At 45.4% G+C, this 18,152-nt stretch overlaps 1 protein-coding gene across 24 annotated transcripts in view; it reads left to right on the forward strand.

The window, feature by feature from the left end:
* depdc5 (DEP domain containing 5, GATOR1 subcomplex subunit) overlaps window positions 1–18,152 on the forward strand; it is a 236,158-nt gene that overhangs the window by 109,841 nt on the left and 108,165 nt on the right. For all 24 annotated transcript variants that reach the window (XR_011356326.1, XM_069933595.1, XM_069933598.1 and 21 more), the window contains 7 exons: window positions 2,956–3,030; window positions 5,374–5,508; window positions 6,771–6,832; window positions 7,605–7,678; window positions 13,109–13,178; window positions 15,279–15,315; window positions 17,565–17,691. Coding sequence is in view for 23 of the 24 variants with exons in the window: in XM_069933595.1 (XP_069789696.1) it covers window positions 2,956–3,030; window positions 5,374–5,508; window positions 6,771–6,832; window positions 7,605–7,678; window positions 13,109–13,178; window positions 15,279–15,315; window positions 17,565–17,691 (580 nt within the window). In the remaining variant the exon portion in view is untranslated. The remainder of the gene's footprint in view (window positions 1–2,955; window positions 3,031–5,373; window positions 5,509–6,770; window positions 6,833–7,604; window positions 7,679–13,108; window positions 13,179–15,278; window positions 15,316–17,564; window positions 17,692–18,152) is intronic.

Genomic DNA, 18,152 nt, shown 5'->3' on the forward strand with positions numbered 1-18,152 from the left:
CTTATTAGACACAGGGGTAAAAATTTTCCTCCTTTTTCCCAACAAAAATGGGAGGGGGTCGCACTATACACGAAATGCATTATACACTAATATTTACGGTACTCTCTCTTATCTATGCTTTTCATAATTTTATATGTTTCTATAAGATTCCCTTTCACTCTTCTAAATTCCTTGTCTTTATCTTGTGAAACTTTGGGAGGGATTTTTCATGAAGGTAAGGTGTTTCAGTATTGTGCCCTTATTTGTTCCCCAAAGGCATCAAACGTTCCCAAGACAGAATACCTTGGGGAAAGTTCACAGCCCTGTTAATTATTTTTTAAACTTAAATTTAGAGACACAGCATGGTTGTAGGCCCTTGTGGCCTATGAGCCCATGGCAGCCAAATGCACCCATGTGACCAATTACCCTATGAACCCCGTACATCTTTAGATCCTAGGAGGAAACCAGAGCACCCGGAGGAAATGTATGTGATCGCACATATAAACTCTTTGCAGACAGAGGCGGATTCAATGCTGTAATGGCATTGTGCCCACCGCTTCTCGGTGCTTTGGCCTAGTTTTGTGTTTCTGTAGAGCCAGTTGTTCAGCTGAGGGAGATCTGCCTTACATGGACTTCAAGGTCAGGGAATGTTCCAGCGTTCTGAGTGAGTGAGGCCATCAGTCATCACTCACTGGGAAGTGGAGCCGTTTCAAAGTGGAGTCCTTCACTCCATGAAAAAGGAAGCACTTGTTTACACCAGGGCAGCATTACATCCTAAATGCTGAGGGAAGTTTGACATTTTACGGTGCTGTCTCTGGAGTAGAAAGTGGTACTTGTATTAGGCACCCAGCTGCACCCATGGTAAAGTTACTCCAGGAATTTGTTAGACTCTTCCTAAAGAGAGGGAAAATTTTAAAAAAAACATAGGTAACATAGGAAGTAGGAACAGGAGTAGGCCAAAAATGGCCCATCGAGCCTGCTCCGCCATTCAATAAGATCATGGCTGATCTAATTTATGACCTAACTCCACCTACCTGCCTTCTCCCCATATCCCCTAATTCCTCTATCATGTAAAAATTTATCTAACCGAATTTTAAATATGTCTAATGAAGCAGCCTCAACCACTTCCCTGGATAGAGAATTCCAAACATTCACTACTCTCTGGGAAAAACTATTTTTCCTCATTTCTGTCCTAAATCTACTCCCCCGTAATCTTGAGACTGTGTCCTCTCATTTTAGTTTCCCCGGCCAGCTCAAAAAACCTTCCTACATCTATCCTAGCCATATCCTTCATAATCCTATATGTTTGTATCTGAACTCGAGTGAATACAATCCTAGACGATTTAATTTTTCATCATAAGTCAACCCCTTCATCCCAGGGATCAACCTATTAAACCTCTGGACGTCTCCAAAGCCAAATATCCTTCCTCAAATATGGAGACTAGAACTGGACACAGTACTCCAGGTCCGGTCTCACCAGTACCCAATACAGTTGCAACATTACCTCCGTACTTCTGAATTCAATTCCTCTAGCGATGAAGGCCAACATTCCATTTTCCCCCTCTTAATAACCTGCTGCACCTGCAACCTAACTTTTTGTGATTCATGCACAAGCACTCCCAAGTCCCTCTGAACAACAGCATGCTGTAGTTTTTCACCCTTTAAATAATATTCAGCTCTTTTATTTTTCTTGCCAAAGTGGATAACCTCACACTTACTAACATTGTACTCCATCTGCCAGACCTTTGCCCACTCATCCAGCTTAACTATATCCCTCTGCAGACTCTCCACATCCTCATTACAATTTTGTGGAGTGCCTTTTCGAATATCCCACAGTTTTACAACCCATGAAGTTTCTCAGAACTTGTGTGGGAGTTTAGCATTCATCTGATCTTCAAACAGCCTTGTTTTTCTGTGTGTTCTTTGGTGTCAGGTATGAGAAGTCTTTACCCCCAACCTACTAACAGTGGGAAGGGCTGCAGCCTGAGTCAGAATGACCTCCTGCTGAGTGACTCCATCTATGAGATGCTCATGTGTTCTTCCAACTGACCGAGGTCCAGAGTGCAATGGTGTGAAACATTACCTCAGGGGAAAGCTAAATGGTATTAAGCAACTTTGGACAAGTTCTGCCCACACAAGAGACTGCAGGCTTTGAAATCAGGAGCAAGCTGGACCCTCTGCCCACCCCCCTCTTTGGTCCCAACCCTCCATCACCTCTCCTTTAATAGCTTCCATTAACCACCATTGTCTCTTTCTCTTAACAGCTTTGAGTACCAGCAGGCTTTGTCTCCACATATCCCAACCCCCAACCTCCATCCCCCACACCTCTGCCTCCAGCCATCTCCAACTCCCCTCTGATGATGAGGGTGCAGGTAATAGATTCAAAGAGACAATTCTGGGCACGTGTTAGTAGAAATCTGGAATTTACTTACAAACAGGATACAGCATCCCAGCACACAAACTGATCTTGCTAGAATGCAGATTACCTGTGCTTCAAGTGCCAGAGAAGGGTATTGAGAACTGTTGAGGGTTAAAACAAGATGTACTTGACACCCCTCCCTTGATGTACAGGCACGGCCAATGGATTAGAAAAGCGATCTTGCTAACCTGCGAATGAATGTTAAACGAGTGGGAATGGATCTGCAATGCCAGTCTGTATCCCTCCGTGAAAGCCCAATAAGTGTGGTGGATTCTGCATTTATTTCTCAATACTTTTTCTATTCGATTTGATTGGAACTGAATGAAGCCCATGCTCGTGGTTTTCCTTGGTCTACCCTGAGCAGCTATGGGGTTGAATTTGATTTTACCACTGAGAGTGAGTACTGCGTTGGGAACGTTGGGTGGACCAGTGGCCTGCCCAGTCTAAGTGTTACTTCCAGATTTGTGGGCTGCAGTAATCACCTGTTCTGATGGGCGAGGAATCATAAAGCTTTTGTCATCCAGCCACTTGCACTTCTGCTTTTATTCCTTCCTTAGATGGTTTTCCTCGTGGTCAGAACTCTACCGCAGCCCAAGGGAACTACTTGGAGGCCATCAACCTCTCCTTTAACGGTGCGTTTTTGTGTGCTCTTTGGAGGGGGCAAATCAGAGTGAAGTGGATGGGCTGAGGAATTGCAGGATGAGGTGGTAGCCCAGTTAGCTCAGGAATGCTCTTGGATGACAGAGGAGGGCTGCAGTTGTACATCATGCTGAACTGGATAGGAGGAAATCAGCCTGTTTCCCCATCTCCTGATTGCTGTCAAGGGTCTACTGGAGTGAATTTGGGTAAAGCAGATTATGGAGTCCTATTCGTACAGCACAGAAACATGCTGTTCAGCTCACCGCTTTTGTGCTGACACTCAAATACCTCCCAACACCACTCACCTAATCCCACTTTTTTCCTGTATCCCCATGAACTCTTTCCCATCTCACCCACCAGAGCCCCCCCCCCCCCCCCCAATCCTTGTTTCTTCTTCCACCAGTGGCAACAGACTGCATCCAACGTGTGAGGAAACCGGGAGAGCTGAGAAGAAACTCACGCAGTCACAAGTAGATAGGTCCAGACTCCACACAGGAGGTCAGGGTGGAGAGCTGTCAGGCAGTTTTGATAAATTCTGCACCACTTTGCTGTCCAAATTGTAATGTCTGAAGTGGGAATTGACCCACACCCCTGCTGCATCACCAGAAGGCACTAATCAATGACAATGGCAAGCTCATGAGTCTGGTGGCCTAGCCACTTGATCATTGGGTGTACTGGGGCGTAAATCATGTATCACAGAAATTTGCGTGGCTTTGCATTGAGCATGGTGCCATTAATTTTGCTTTTTGGGTTCTGTGGATGGAACTATTGTGGGAGCAAGAACACAGTGAGTGTGAAACAAGAAAGCATTTGCTCGTTGCTAAAGTGAAATCTAGAGGGAACTTGATACTCCATGAAGGACTGCAGTCATATCCAGCACCACCTCTAAACTTTCCTGCCCTCTTTCCCCCATCACCAACACCACCACTAATTTGGGCTCTAGACAACCAATTTTTTTCCAAAAAGTTTGCTCCTGAAAGAAAATTGGGGGGGATTATGATAGACAACTTCGAACTGAACATCAAGATAATTTCAGATTTGCTGCATCATGTTGGAAGTTGGAGAAACCTTAAATTAAAGTTTACTGAATTCAGCATGTTTAATCGCATCATGGTGTTGGGACATTGCATTAGTTCAACTGACCCAAAAATGTTTTGCCACTGATTTTCATTTGTACTCAACGTCTGATCCTTCTCGTGTCAGTGCCCAACAATAGTCGGCCAGCATTGATGGATTTCAGTTGCCCTGAAATCGCTTTTCCATGGTCGCAATGTCATGGTGAAACTTTTCCCCATTTTCCTTACTGACTGCACCAAGATCAACAGGGAAAGAGTCCAAGTGCAAATGCATGAATTTTCAATGACAAGGTGCATTTTGTGGTTTTGTATGCTTGAAAGTAGACTTAAAATATGCCAGGAAATCACAAAAATAGGTGATAGCTAAAAAAAGGTACATGATAGGAAAGTTTTAAGGTGATTTTCGTGACCAGCAGCCCAATCTTCATTGTCCATTGTACTTCAGGGTTGGTTTTGGAGAGTAAAGGCAGATTAAATCCTGTATGGTGCTATCACAATTAATGTGCTTTGAATGTGAACCCAAAGAGTATTTTAATCAGACTTGACAGTGCTAATGAGGAGTGTAGCATTTGGGAATATCCAGCAACAAGGTCTGTCTCCACTCGTCTTTGATTATCAAGTTCAAGTTCATTATCGTCTGACTGTACATACACAAACAGACAAAACCGTGTTTCTCCGAGCCATGGTGCACGCATATAGACAGTACATGATAACCACATGTATACATAAAGGTATAATTTAAAATAATTATTTAAATGTTTTGGAAAGATTTACTTGGTTACGGGACACTGTTCATCAGTCTCACAGCCAGTGGGAAGGAGCTGTTTGCCAACCTGGCAGACCTGATTTTGATGCTTCTGTACCTCTTTCAGTGGTGGTGGGAGTCAAAGTGGCGGTGGGATTCAGAAACTCCACCCCACGTGGTTACAAGGTTCATTTACTACTGGCTGACTGTTCTCTGAAGGTGTGGGGTTTCCATAATTTCTTTGTGCCTTTGTGTAAAGTCTCAGCATGTCTGTGCTTCTTGACATTGCCCTGTTAATCTGTGTGCTTGTGCTGGACGTTCAGAATTTGGTTGAAATTATCCAACCTCTTTCCTGGTCCCAGAAGGTGCTCTGATCCTACGTATCGCAATAATCCAGTGAACTCCCAACCCACAGAAAATTCAAGAAATTGATTTAATGTATCAGAAGTAATTTGTCCCCGATTCCTGTTCCGTGTGTTTGTGTTTAATGCCAAATCTTTCCTCTGCTCATTTAGTGTTTGACAAGCATTACATCAACCGAAACTTCGACCGCACCGGGCAAATGTCCGTCGTTATCACGCCAGGTGTAGGAGTGTTTGAAGTTGACCGGCTACTGATGATTCTTACCAAACAGCGGATGATTGACAATGGTGAGCTCTGCTATTGGAGAAAGCTTGTGTGTCTCTTGAGTGTGGCGAATTTGCTTCACAGAATCCATCAATGGGAAATGCCCCAAACAGTTCTTCCAGGAGAAGCAACACTTGTGAATATGCAGTGGTTATTGACTTCATCCATTGCTCCCAATGTGGCCTTCTCCACATCGGAGGGGCTGGATGCAGACGGGGGAGAAATTGCTTTGCTGTGCACCTTCACTCTGCCTGCTGCAGTGTCGGGACCTTCCAGTGGCCAACAACTTCTTATCCGTCCATGTACAGCCAGGTTGAGGCCTCGTGCAAATTGGAGGAACCTCTCCTTATATTCTGCCTGAGCAGTCTCCAACCAAATGACGTCAATATCGACCTCCCATTTGCAGTCCCACTCCCTGTTCTCTTGCTTTCCCTCATCCCTCTGACTCCCTTTCTCCTGCTCCCCACCGCTTTTGCTATCCTTTCTCCTCTCAGAGGAGCCCTCTGCCCCCTCTCCATCACCTCTCGGTTCCTTTCTCTTCTTCCCCCTCCCACCTGCATCCATCTATCACCTGCAAGTCTTTGCTTCTTCCTCTTCCCCTCTCTCCCCTCGCTAACCACCTTCTTATTGTGGCTTCTGACTCATTTTTCGGCACATCTCAGGCCCGAACTGTGGAGTGCTACAACCTCCAGTATTCTTTGAACAGTTTTGTGTGTTATGTTAACAAAGGCAAGTCTTTTCAATAACTACTAATCTTTAATGGATCTATGGCTAAGCACTCCAAGGTCTGTCTCACCACACTTCTCAGTGTCCTCCCATTATTTGTGTATTCTTTGCTACACATGTTGCACTTCCCCAGACACATCAGCTCACAGTGTCTGGATTAAATTCCAATTGTGCTTTTCTGCCCAACCAACTAGACCCTTTCCATCTTCCTGCAGCCTAAAGCTTTTGTCTTCACTGTTAATCACACCACTGATGAGTGCATCATCTGCTGCAAGGTTCTTCATCATGCTCCCTAAATTTTAGTCTAAGTCATTACAAATAATAAGGGATGAGCCTGAATCCAGTGAAGACGACTGGGAACAGTTTTATCTATCCAATTTCCCTCTCTGTCTACTTTAGTGAGGCTTTGGCCTCAACCTGAAGGAGCTGCGTGCGTGCGTGCGAGCGTGCCCGCCCGCCCGCCCGCCCCATGTGTTACTCTACCAATGAAGATTCATTGGCACTTTCCCCTTTTCATTCTTGATAGTGTTTCCTTAAAGAATTTATTTCTGCTGCACAGGTATTGGCGTCGACCTGGTGTGTATGGGTGAGCAGCCTCTTCATGCTGTGCCATTGTTTAAGGTGAGCAAGCCAGTGAGTCATGGACTGTGTCAGGTTCTAATCTGGGCACAAGGTGCAAACACTTCCAAGCTCAGTGATCTGCTGAGGTTCCAGATTTCATGTAAGCCATGGTATGACCAAAACAAAAAGGGGCTAAATTTCAAATGCAGAGGTAATTTTTGTCGATGGAATAGCCCCCCCGAAGGGGCCTAGTTGCTCTGGAGACCCCTTCTACCCTTGTGCTTTCTGCATTTCAGTCAGGAGCATATTTAGACAGCTAGTAGGTTCTGCTGATGAGAAATCCAGCTCTGCGCAGCCTGTTTCTCCCAAGCCTTGGTCTGGTCAACAAGCATCTGTTTTCGGATTTGTGTATGTAGTCTATAATCACTGACACAAAAGCTGTTTGTATAGACAGTCCTCAGAAAGCGTCAGATCTGGTTATTCAGTCCCTCCATTTGAAAGTCAGAGGCACTTACTATTGCTGACGAGTATCACAATTACATCTACTCACCTTTGCCTTATAAAGCCTTGCAGTCCCAGTGCTGAGACTACACTGCCACCCCCTGCGCTGATAGCACTGCCCCCCTGTGTTAACCATGCCTCACACCCGTCCCCCCCCCACACTGACCTTCGTTCCTCCAGCGCCAACTGTGCCTCCCCTCTATGCTGACCAATACACTGACCGTGCCTCCCCTCCCAGCTGACCGCTATGCCCCCCCCCCCCCCCACCGCTCTAACCGTTATGCTGACCATGCTGCCCTATTTTCTCATTGTGAACTATCTTTTCCAACAGCTCCACAATCGAAGTGTCCCAGGGGATCCCCGTCTGGGCGATGACTACAACATTCCCCACTGGATCAACCACAGGTAGGTGGTCTTTTCTCTCACTCTATGATGGGCATTGCTGTGATTAGGGAATAAAACAAACACTACCAGTCCCCTGGCTCTGCATCAGCTCCTCCTCTCTCAGAAGGTTCACGGTTGAAGGCCATGGATCTGAGTATCACTCTGGAGAGTGGAGCCAATGACGCATGGCAGCACACAATGCAATACTGGGTGCTGCACCGTCAGAGGTGAGGTATTAAACCAAGGCCATTTCTGTCTTCTTAGGTGGTGGTTTAAAATGCATTTCAAATGACAGCATCCTCCCTGATGCATTGTGCAAAATATTTAGATCTCAACCAATATCATATGGATTATCTGGTGCATTGTTATTGGTGGGAATTTGCTGGACTTGAATCTGTTCCTGCATATAGGATCAGATATGACGAAGAGCCCAGGCCTGAATTGTTGGTTTCCCTTTACTTCCTATGGATGCTGCGTGACCTGCTGAGTTTCTGAGTGTATTGCACTGGACTCCAGGATCTGCAAACATTCTTCTTTAGCCATGTTCCTGTATATTCTCCTTGACTGCAGTGACCACACTTTGGACAGCCTTTGTGCACTGAAACATAGTTTCTGAACAAAAGCATGTTCTTATCTTTCTGCCCCTCTCCCTGAGCTATTCAGTACAAAATCGGGGAGTCTGCCTCCTGCTGGCAGCATTCTGTGAAGGCCTCATGGACCTCCTGCTGAGCCACCCAGCACCAATGTCAAGGGAAAGGCTCCCCAGCATTGGAGTTCCCCACCACACCAACAATGGTTAAAGTAGGATGGAATGGGGATGTGGGACTGGAATTAAGTAAGTAGCGGTGAGATGTGAGAAATAAATGGGGAAGGAGAGCAGGTGAGTACTTGGGTCAGGAGTCCAGCTGGTTTGGAACCTCCAGTCTATTGCAAGTTGCACCAAAAGAACCCACTCCCACTTGGCTTAGACCCATTAATTTTGCCCAACACACCACCCTTTCCTGTATTTGCTCATGTTCCAGAAATCTGGCTTTTACCCTAAGGGAATTGTATCCCATCTTGACAGTGTTCCAACGCTTACACTGTGGTTTTGAGCCAATGATTGTGGTGAGCAGGGTGAGGAAGTGGCGTCACTAGGGATGGAGTCACCCAGTATGGTGTCACTCATGGTATCAGCACCTCTCACCCCCCCCCCCCACCCCCATGGACCTCCTCCCATACCAGACCTTACAGAATCCTTAATGTTTTTGTTACTCGTGAATCATAATTCTCGTAATGTAATGAGATGAGTAATGTAATGGGATGAGAAATGTAATGAGTAGTGAGATAAATCACTAGCAAAATTAGTTGCAACATTATTAGTAATTGAGCAGAAGGCTTTTTTGATTTTTCTCCTTCTTTTCCTTGAATTACTACATTCTCAAAAATAATATTGATCTAAGTTCACAAATTCAAATGACCACAATATTGTAGCAAAAACACCAGAACATTTGAAAAAAGCAGCGAATATAAAAACACCAGCAGCAACGAAAACCCCAGCGTGTGGTTTTAGCGCGTGCGGACGAAACCGTGTGATTTGAAGCGTTGATGGAATTGCAGAATAATGGCAGCTCTGGCCAGACAGAGCACTTTAGAAGGTTCAAAAAGGAAATTAGCATCGAGTTTTAGCCTTGTAGGTGTATTGATACATGTAAGCTGGATTTAATAAAACTTTTTGTGTTATAACTATTATAACTAACTACAGGGGATATTTTTAATAAGAAATAATAAATTTCTGCTGAAACACTGCACAAAAATTTTAGAGAAAGACATTTTGCTGTCAGCCCCCTCTGATGGTGTCACCTGGTGCAGTCCGCAACCCCCTGGTGACACCAATGGCGAGAGGGGGGAGTTGTGTGGAGAGGCAGAGACTAGAGTTGGCACCAGAGGTGGGGAGTATGCTGGTTCTCAGTCAAATTCAACCTAAATCTCCTGTGAAGAACTTGAGACCACTTGACGTTTATGATGTCAAAACTTCCAACTTATTACAGTCTTTGAGATTGGCAAAATCTACTTTGTTAGCAAATTGCTGTCAGACTGACACCTAATATTCTGTCTGGGTCTCTCCATGATGATGGCATTATCATCGACTATTCTGGTTTCTGTCTTCTCCATCCCTCTGTATCCTTTCATCCAGCTCTCCACCCCTTCTCTCTCCATTCAGAGAGCTACCCCCACCCCATATCACTTCTCAGCTTCTTTCTTGTGTGTCCTCCAGCCCATATCTACCATGAAGGGGTAGCCAAACCGTGCCTTTGACATATGATGTGCAGCTTGCAAAAATGTGTCGGCTGAGACAGGAATCGTGTGCGTTGGTGCTCACAATGGTAGATTTTGTGGGTGCGGATTGCGATTGAAAATATTCAGTAAGTGTGTAAATGTTGACTCCCCCTTCCCTCTCTATTTTTGGCCCCAGCCACCCACCCATGTAAGTTCCCAACGCCCCGACTGCAAACTCTTGCCAAGCTCCCAAAGCACTGACCACAGACTCTCGCCCAGGCCTGCCCATCTGAGCTCCTAACATCCCGACCACAGGCTTACCACCTCCCACCTACCCATCTGAGCGCCCAACACCCTCTCGCTCAGGCCCAAGCTGAACGCCCATTTGAGCTCCTGACACCCCAACCATAGACTTATCACCAGGTCCTCACCATCCACCTGACCGTGGGTGATCCCCACACCCTAAATGCAGACACCACCCAGTCCCGGTTGCCCACCACCATCCAAGAATCTGACGCCCCGACTGCATACTTACCACCTGGTCCTGGCCACCTGCCTGCTCATGGGAACACCCCAAACGATGCAGTTACCTATTGCAGTCAAAGATAGCATGTGTTTAATAGTCAGTGCGTTAAATTTTACCCTAAAAGTTGGTCCACAAAATTCGACTAATTCATGAGTATATACAGTATGTGTACTTTTGATTATTGAAAGTAATACAAATTAACAGTTTAAAAACTACATGCATGAATAATTATTATTGCATACATGTATTTCTTAATTTAAATTTTAAATTTAGACATACAGCACAGTAACAGCTGTCAGTACTCCCAGAATCAAATAAACAGTCAACAAGTTTCCCGTTTACCTTCACCTTCATCCTGAAATGTTTCAACCCATGGGGTTTGTCTTGATTGAGGATATAGACGTCAGGACGGGACCACGTGTCCTGCAGGAGTTTTCCCCTCATCACTGATTGTTCCGCTTGCGGTCTCTGAGGATGGAGAAGTGTCAAAAGAGTCATCTGTTCTCCAGGGAGTCATCAATTCGCAAAAAGTGAGGTTGCAGGTGCAGCAGGATATTAAGAAGGCAAATGGAATGTTGGCCTTCATCGCTTGAGGAATTGAATTCAGGAGTAGGGAGGTAATGTTACAACTGTATAAGGTACTGGTGAGACCGCACCTGGAGTACTGTGTCCAGTTCTGGTCTCCATATTTGAGGAAGGATATACTGGCTTTGGAGACAGTCCAGAGGACGTTTACTAGGTTGATCCCTGGGATGAAGGGGTTGATTTATGATGAAAGATTAAATCGTCTAGGATTGTATTCGCTCGAGTTCAGAAGAATGAGAGGAGATCTTATAGAAACATATAGGATTATGAAGGGTATGGATAGGATAGATGTAGGAAGGTTTTTTGAGCTGGCCGGGGAAACTAAAACGAGAGGACACAGTCTCAAGATTCGGGGGAGTAGATTTAGGACAGAGATGAGGAAAAATAGTTTTTCCCAGAGAGTAGTGAATGTTTGGAATTCTCTAACCAGGGAAGTGGTTGAGGCTGCTTCATTAAACATATTTAAAATTCAGTTAGATAAATTTTTACATGATAGAGGAATTAGGGGATATGGAGAGAAGGCAGGTAGGTGGAGTTAGGTCATAAATTAGATCAGCCACGATCTTATTGAATGGCGGAGCAGGCTCGATGGGCCATTTTTGGCCAACTCCTGTTCCTACTTTCTATGTTCCTATGTTCCTATCTCATCTTGTCCTTAGTGCCTGTCTTGTTCACCTTTCCTTTTCTAGCCTCTTGGCGCGAGTGGGGTGATAACTTCTGAGCTCGACAGGCTTTCACAAAATGCCCTTTTTTTAACATTTGCCACAGTCAGCTCGACAGGCAGGGCACATTGTGAGCAAATGCAGCGTCTGCCCACAGAAGTAGCACTTCCTGAAGTGGTTCCTTTGCGGCTGCTTGGTTACGTTCAGCAGCGGATCAACATCGCGTGAAACAGACTTTGAAGGAGTAACTTCAGCCCACCTTGTCCCCTAGGGCTTCAGCACTCCTCAGCGCTGCCCTGAGGGTCTTTGTCTGCTGTAAAGTGGCATTAAAAGTCAGGTCAAGGGTCTCCAGTAGGTGTTTTCTAATGTACCTCGAGTTTAGTCCACTTATGAAGGCGTCCAACATTAGAGCATCTCGATGAGCTTTAGCTCCAACAGCAGCGAAGGTACAGGCTCTTGACAGCCCCTTCAGCGCAAGACCAAAAGCATCATCGATTTAATCAGGATATTCTCGGGTGTGAAGTTGGTGCCTCGCAAACAATGTGTTCTGTGGTTCTGAGTAGACACAGGGCATCTGATATGCGACTGTTTCCCTGATCACTGAGTAGGAAACCTCTCCTAGGACAGCGACTAGATGATCCATCTTCACGGGGTCTTGAGCCATATTGTTCGCTCGCATGTAAACTTCAGCTCTCAGAGCATCTTGATCATCTCCAGTCTTCCAGGTTTCAAGGAAGTATCCATGGTTAAGTCTGTTAATAAAATTGATATGCCATCAATAAGAGTTCAGACAAGTAAATGGAATATTACTTGGCTTTTATTAGCATACTCAGTCTGGCCAGTGGGACACTGAGCACCATCTGTTATACCAGCTGGGCAGACACGCCTACAGCAGTAGCCAATACACAAGTACATCGATGTGAGTGACAGTCAGTAATAGTACAAATCCACGCAAATGCAAGAGAAGCATGCAAACTCCTTACAGACAGCACAGGATTCATTCCCAATCGCTGGCGCTGTAAAGGTGTTGCACTCACTGCTACATCAGCTGTGCTGCCCAAATATTAATATTTATATAAAATATAACAAAATATGCATGTAATAGTAAAAAACATATTTGTATTTTTTTAATGTTTTGTGGCTCTCAAACATCTGAAGTTTATCGTATTGTTCAATCCTGATCGATGACCCCTTGCATGTGGCCTTTACTCCTCCTCCAGCTCCCCTCTTTCTCCCCCCCCCGACCTTTTTGTTCAGGTGCATAACTGATGAAGAGCGTAGGCCCGAAATATTGGTTATGTATCTTGATCTCTGCTGTGTGACAAACTGAGTTTCTCCAGCACTTCTGCGTAAACTACAATCACAGCATCTGCGGACTTTCTTGTTTAACTTTACAAGGTCTTTTCTATGTATCTGCAGCTTCTACACTTCGCAGAGCCAGTTATATTGTAATGGCTTCACTCCACGAATTAAACTTGCAGCAAAGAAGGTATGTAGTATTTTGGTTGAGGCTAAAATAAAAAAGTTTTTTTTTCCAAAATGTGAGGTATTAGGTATTAAAATGTAAAAACTTTCTATTATTCATCCATAGTTGTTTTTCTAACTGTGATTAAATGCTTGCGCTGTTTTATTTGTCACAAAATGCCTTGAACTGTGAGAAAGGTTCTTCTGCGAGGAGACCAATAGGTTTTCTCTAACATTCATCCAGTCATGTAAAGAGCACAATTACAAAGTACAAGATTACAATGAAAAGGAAGAACAATTAGCACCAAGCAATTGGGGTTCATTCAGGAGCCTGATGACTGCAGGGAAGAAGCCACCTGTAGGCGTGAGCTTCCACACTATTAAGCCTTCTCCCTGATGGGTTAAGGGAGAAGTGACAGTGTCCAGGGTGCTTCAGTTCATTGGCTGCCTTTCCTAGGCAGTACAGCACATAGCTGGAGTCTGTGGAAGGGTGGGAGGGGAGTTTGTATTCGATTTGAACTGAATGCACCATCTTCTGTGGCTTCTGATCTCGAGCAGAGCAGCTCCCATCCCACGTTGTGATGAATACTGCAAGTCTGCTTTCAGGGTTGCACCTGTGAAAGTTGTGGAGGGATAGGTGGGAGTTGCTCAACTTCCTTACTCTTCTGAGAGAATAGAGGCATGGTGCATTTTCTTAATCATAATGTCATTGTAGCTGCCCCAGGTCACGTCATTCCTAAGACATTGAAGCAAGCTACTCTTTTGAATTCAGCACCATTAATGTGGACAGGGGTGTGGACTTTGCCCCTTCTACTGAAGTCAGTGATCATCTCCTTCATCAGTTTAATGTAAGAGAGCTCCTCAATGGGACTCATTGATTAATATAACAACAGGGAATAGATGGCCATGCTGATTGGCTTGGATGAGAAAGGACTAGCGTAAGCTAGTTGGGCTGAATGACCTACTTGATTGCGATGTTACCTATGTACTGTGCGCGGACTGGGACACACCAAGTTCAATGTCAGGCATGAAACAGATCAAGTGAGCTGAATGAGGCAGCAGTTCATGGCCTTTGTTCCCTTGTTAAATGAAGAGTGGATTCTCCCAGGTTCCCTGTTGCTGTCAGGCCTTTATTTCTGGGAAAGTGTGTGTGTGCATGCATGTGTTGCCAGTGTAGATGTTCCACCAGAGTAAGGTTCCACGTGTGTCACCAGTGTGAATGCTTAATTGTACTGATGAAAGCTTGCCTTTGATTCATTCAACCAGAGAACACTGCAACACAGAAATAGGCCACTTCAGCCTTTCTAGTCTGTGCTCCACCATATTTTTTGCCCAGTGCCACTGACCTGCACCCAGTCCACAGCCCTCCATACCTCTCCCATCCATGTACCTGTCCAAATTCTTCTTAAATGTTAAAATTGAGCCGACATTCACCACTTCAGCTGGCAGCTTGTTCCATTCTCCCACCACTCTCTGTGTGAAGAAGTTCCCCCTCATGTTTCCTCTAAACTTTTCCCCTTTCACCCTTAACCCATGTCCCCAGGTTTCTATTTCACCTACCCTCAGTGGAAAAAGTCTATATACATTTACTCTGTCTTCCCCCTCATAACCTGTATCAAATCTCCCCTCATTCTTCTTGGCTCCAGGGAATGAAGTCTGAACCTATTTAACTTTTCCCTGTGACTCATTTCCTGAAGACCAGATGAAATCTTAGTAAATTGCTTTCCTGGGTTGATCAAACCTTGTACCTTATTAGCATTCTTCTAGTTTATTAGTTCTCTGTCAATCTTACATTCCACCCCCCCCCCACCCCTCCCTCTTTTTTTTGGTAGGTGGGGCTTTTCCCTGTGACCCTGCAACCGCTGCAACCATGTCTGCCTGTCCGCATCGGACTTGTCAGCCACAAACGAGCCTGCAGCTGACGTGGACATTTTACCCCCTCCATAAATCTTCGTCCGCGAAGCCAAGCCAAAGAAGATTTATTTTCATAGGTTCATCTTTTTTTTTGCCATGTTTTATTTCAAAGATGTTTCAGATGTGAGTTTCCAGTTGCCACAGTCATGCATTTAAATCTGTTGCATTTGGAAACACCACCACCTCACTCAGGTCTGCTCTGTCCCTCCAGGCTCCTATGGAGAAAGGCAGTGCTAATCGAGATAACAGTAAGTACTTGCAATGTCTCTCACTCGATCTGATGTCAGGCAGATGAGCCCATAATGTATTCCTCAAACTAGGCCTGTTGTCAACTTGAAGGCTGTAGCTCCCTGCAGGGCTAGGTGGGGTGGAGGCCACTGCTGTAGCTCCCTCCAGGGGGTTGGGGGGGTGGAGAGGGGGGTGACTGCTACAATTCCCTGCAAGGGACTGGGTGGGGCAACCTATTGGTTTTGTTCCTTTATGTAGGCTCCTGGCTCTTTGCTGCCTTTTAACTGAAGGGCTATTGAGTATTGGTGGAGAGTTTCACTAACAGCTCTAAAACTAGGGCTGCAGCGGTGTCCCTGGATATTTGGTATTAAAGACAAAGCCCCCCCCCCACTTCCAATTCTCCAAATGCCAGCTGTGGTGGGTGGGAGCAGACCGACCTCTGCAGAAACACTCACCAGGTCAGGCAACGTCCATGGGGCGGAGAGCAGAGTTCAGGTCTCCAGCAACCCCTCAATTTGGATCAATCTCGGCTACTGGTGAAGCCGAGCTTATAGAGATCTACCATGATTGTATAACAGCGGTGGTTCCCTATGCAAATCCTGGCACAGGGATGAATCTCCAGTCGCTGTTGACTTTGTTTGGGACTGGGGGGCATGCCGACTCTGAGAGAGAGAGAGCCCAGTATCCTCAGCACTGTTCCCTCTAATTTTTAGAAATCAGTGTGTGCAAAAATCTTAGGTTGTACAAATATTTTTCTTGAGACAAAAGTATGTGTGAGCACTGAATGTTTGTACAAATGTAAACGTGGGAAGGAAGAGAGATCAGACCCTCTGTATCCTGGAGTCCGTGTGGGACGTGGGGAGGCATCAGACCCTCTGTATCCTGGTGTCCTTGTGGGTCGGGGTGGGGGAGGCGGGTCTGACCCCACACCTTGTCCCACATGGACTCCAGGACACAGAGGCTCTGACCCATCTCCCGTTTTGCCCACCCCGTCCCACACGGACACCAGAATACAGAGGGTCTGACCCTTCTCCTATTCCCCCCTCCCCTTCCCACACGGACATCAGGATACAGAGGGTCTGACTCCCTCTCCTTCCCCCCACCCCCCATCTCACACGGAGACCAGCATACAGAGGGCCATCCCTGACCCACATATCTAAAAAATGGTATGTGCTGGGAATATTTTAAGGCTAACATTCATAAAATATATCCAAAAGCATTCAGGAAGCAAAATATTTGTTCAGTGTAACGGTAAAGTTAAATTTGATCATTGTCAAAATAATCTTGTTACCATTTTCTGTGAATGTTTTGTTGTGGATCAGAAATGGGGTTGGAGCATTGTGACGTTTTGCAACCTGCTTGTACAGAAAAATATGCTTTCAGCTGTGTTTCTGTGCACATGACATTCAATTTCATGCTTTCCTTGTGATTACATGGATCTCTCTCTGTTGCCCCTCCACATCCCAGATAATGAGATTAGGTTTTAAACCAGTTCCCTAGGGCTGTTCAGCAGATTCTTCTCTCTGCACCTGGCTATGACTGAATTTAATTCAGAGATACAGCACAGTAATGGGCCCTCCTGATCCACGATCCCACACCATCCAAATGCACCCATGTGACCAATTAACCAACTCACACTCACCCCCCCCCCCCCACCACACCGTGCATATTTGAGGCGTGGTAGGAAACCAGATCATCCAGAGGAAACTTGCACAGGGAAAATGTATGAATTCATTGCAGATTTGAACCTTGGTCACTGGCATTGTAATCTTGAGGTGAGAAAGGTGAAACATTCTCTGCTTGGATCTGGAGGGTAACACCAGCCTCCCTCAGTCTGTCTGGAAATGAAACAGGAGAGATAAAGCTCAGGAAAGTTAAAACCATTTACTGTGAGTCAAGAATGTGAAAGGTGCTTTGGAGGCCTTGATGAGATGAGCTTTCTCTGCCAATTACTGCCATCGTCTGTGTCCTGTGATAAAGTAGGACATTGGCTTTGAATTTACTTGAATCTCATCCACTTTGAATGGATTCGCTGCTGAATTCTCTCTTCAAGTAGTTCTGTTTCTCTGTTAGTAATTTGACTAAGAGTATTTGGAAGGATGGTGAAGCTGTCTCTCCTTTCCAGCTCCATCGCGGTGTTGTTGGGCTCTCAGACTTGCCTGGGGCAGTGGTGATGCTGTCAGGGATATTAGAGAGATCGTCGAGGCATTGACGAAAAAAATAGTGAGTGTTTGACATTCTCACCCTTTCCGCTATGTTTCATCCTTAGCCATTGGCGCAAGCAGCCCAAAGGAATCTGAGAACAGCCTCCCAATCCAGGTGGATTATGATGCATATGATGCACAGGTGTTCCGATTACCTGGACCTTCTCGTGTCCAAAGGCCCACCTCCTTCAGGTGAATTTTTACTATTGTTGCATGAGACCGTGAGAGCCCATGTCTTATTCTGAACTTGTTCCTTTTATGTTGTGCATCATCCATTGAAAGGCGGAGAGTAGTGGCTCCCTGTTTGTAGCCTCTGCCAATCTGACCCAATGATCACATGGAATATTAGAACATAAGAAATAGGAGCAGGATTAGGCCACCCGGCCCATCAAGCCTACTCCGCCATTCAATAAGATCATGGCTGTTCTAACGTTAGGCTCATCTCCACCTACCATATCCCTTAATTCCCTACTATGTAAAATCTATCCAACCTTGTTTTAAATATATTTACTGAGGTTGCTTTCACTGCTTCAACGGGCAGTGAATTCCACAGATTCCACCTCTGGGAAAAGCAGTTCTTCCTCATCTTAGTACTAAATCTAAAACTCTGTATCTTGACGCTATGACCCCTGGTTCGAGTTTCCCCTACCCAT

The sequence above is a fragment of the Narcine bancroftii genome, chromosome 4, assembly GCF_036971445.1.
Source record: "Narcine bancroftii isolate sNarBan1 chromosome 4, sNarBan1.hap1, whole genome shotgun sequence".
Lineage (NCBI taxonomy): Eukaryota > Metazoa > Chordata > Chondrichthyes > Torpediniformes > Narcinidae > Narcine > Narcine bancroftii.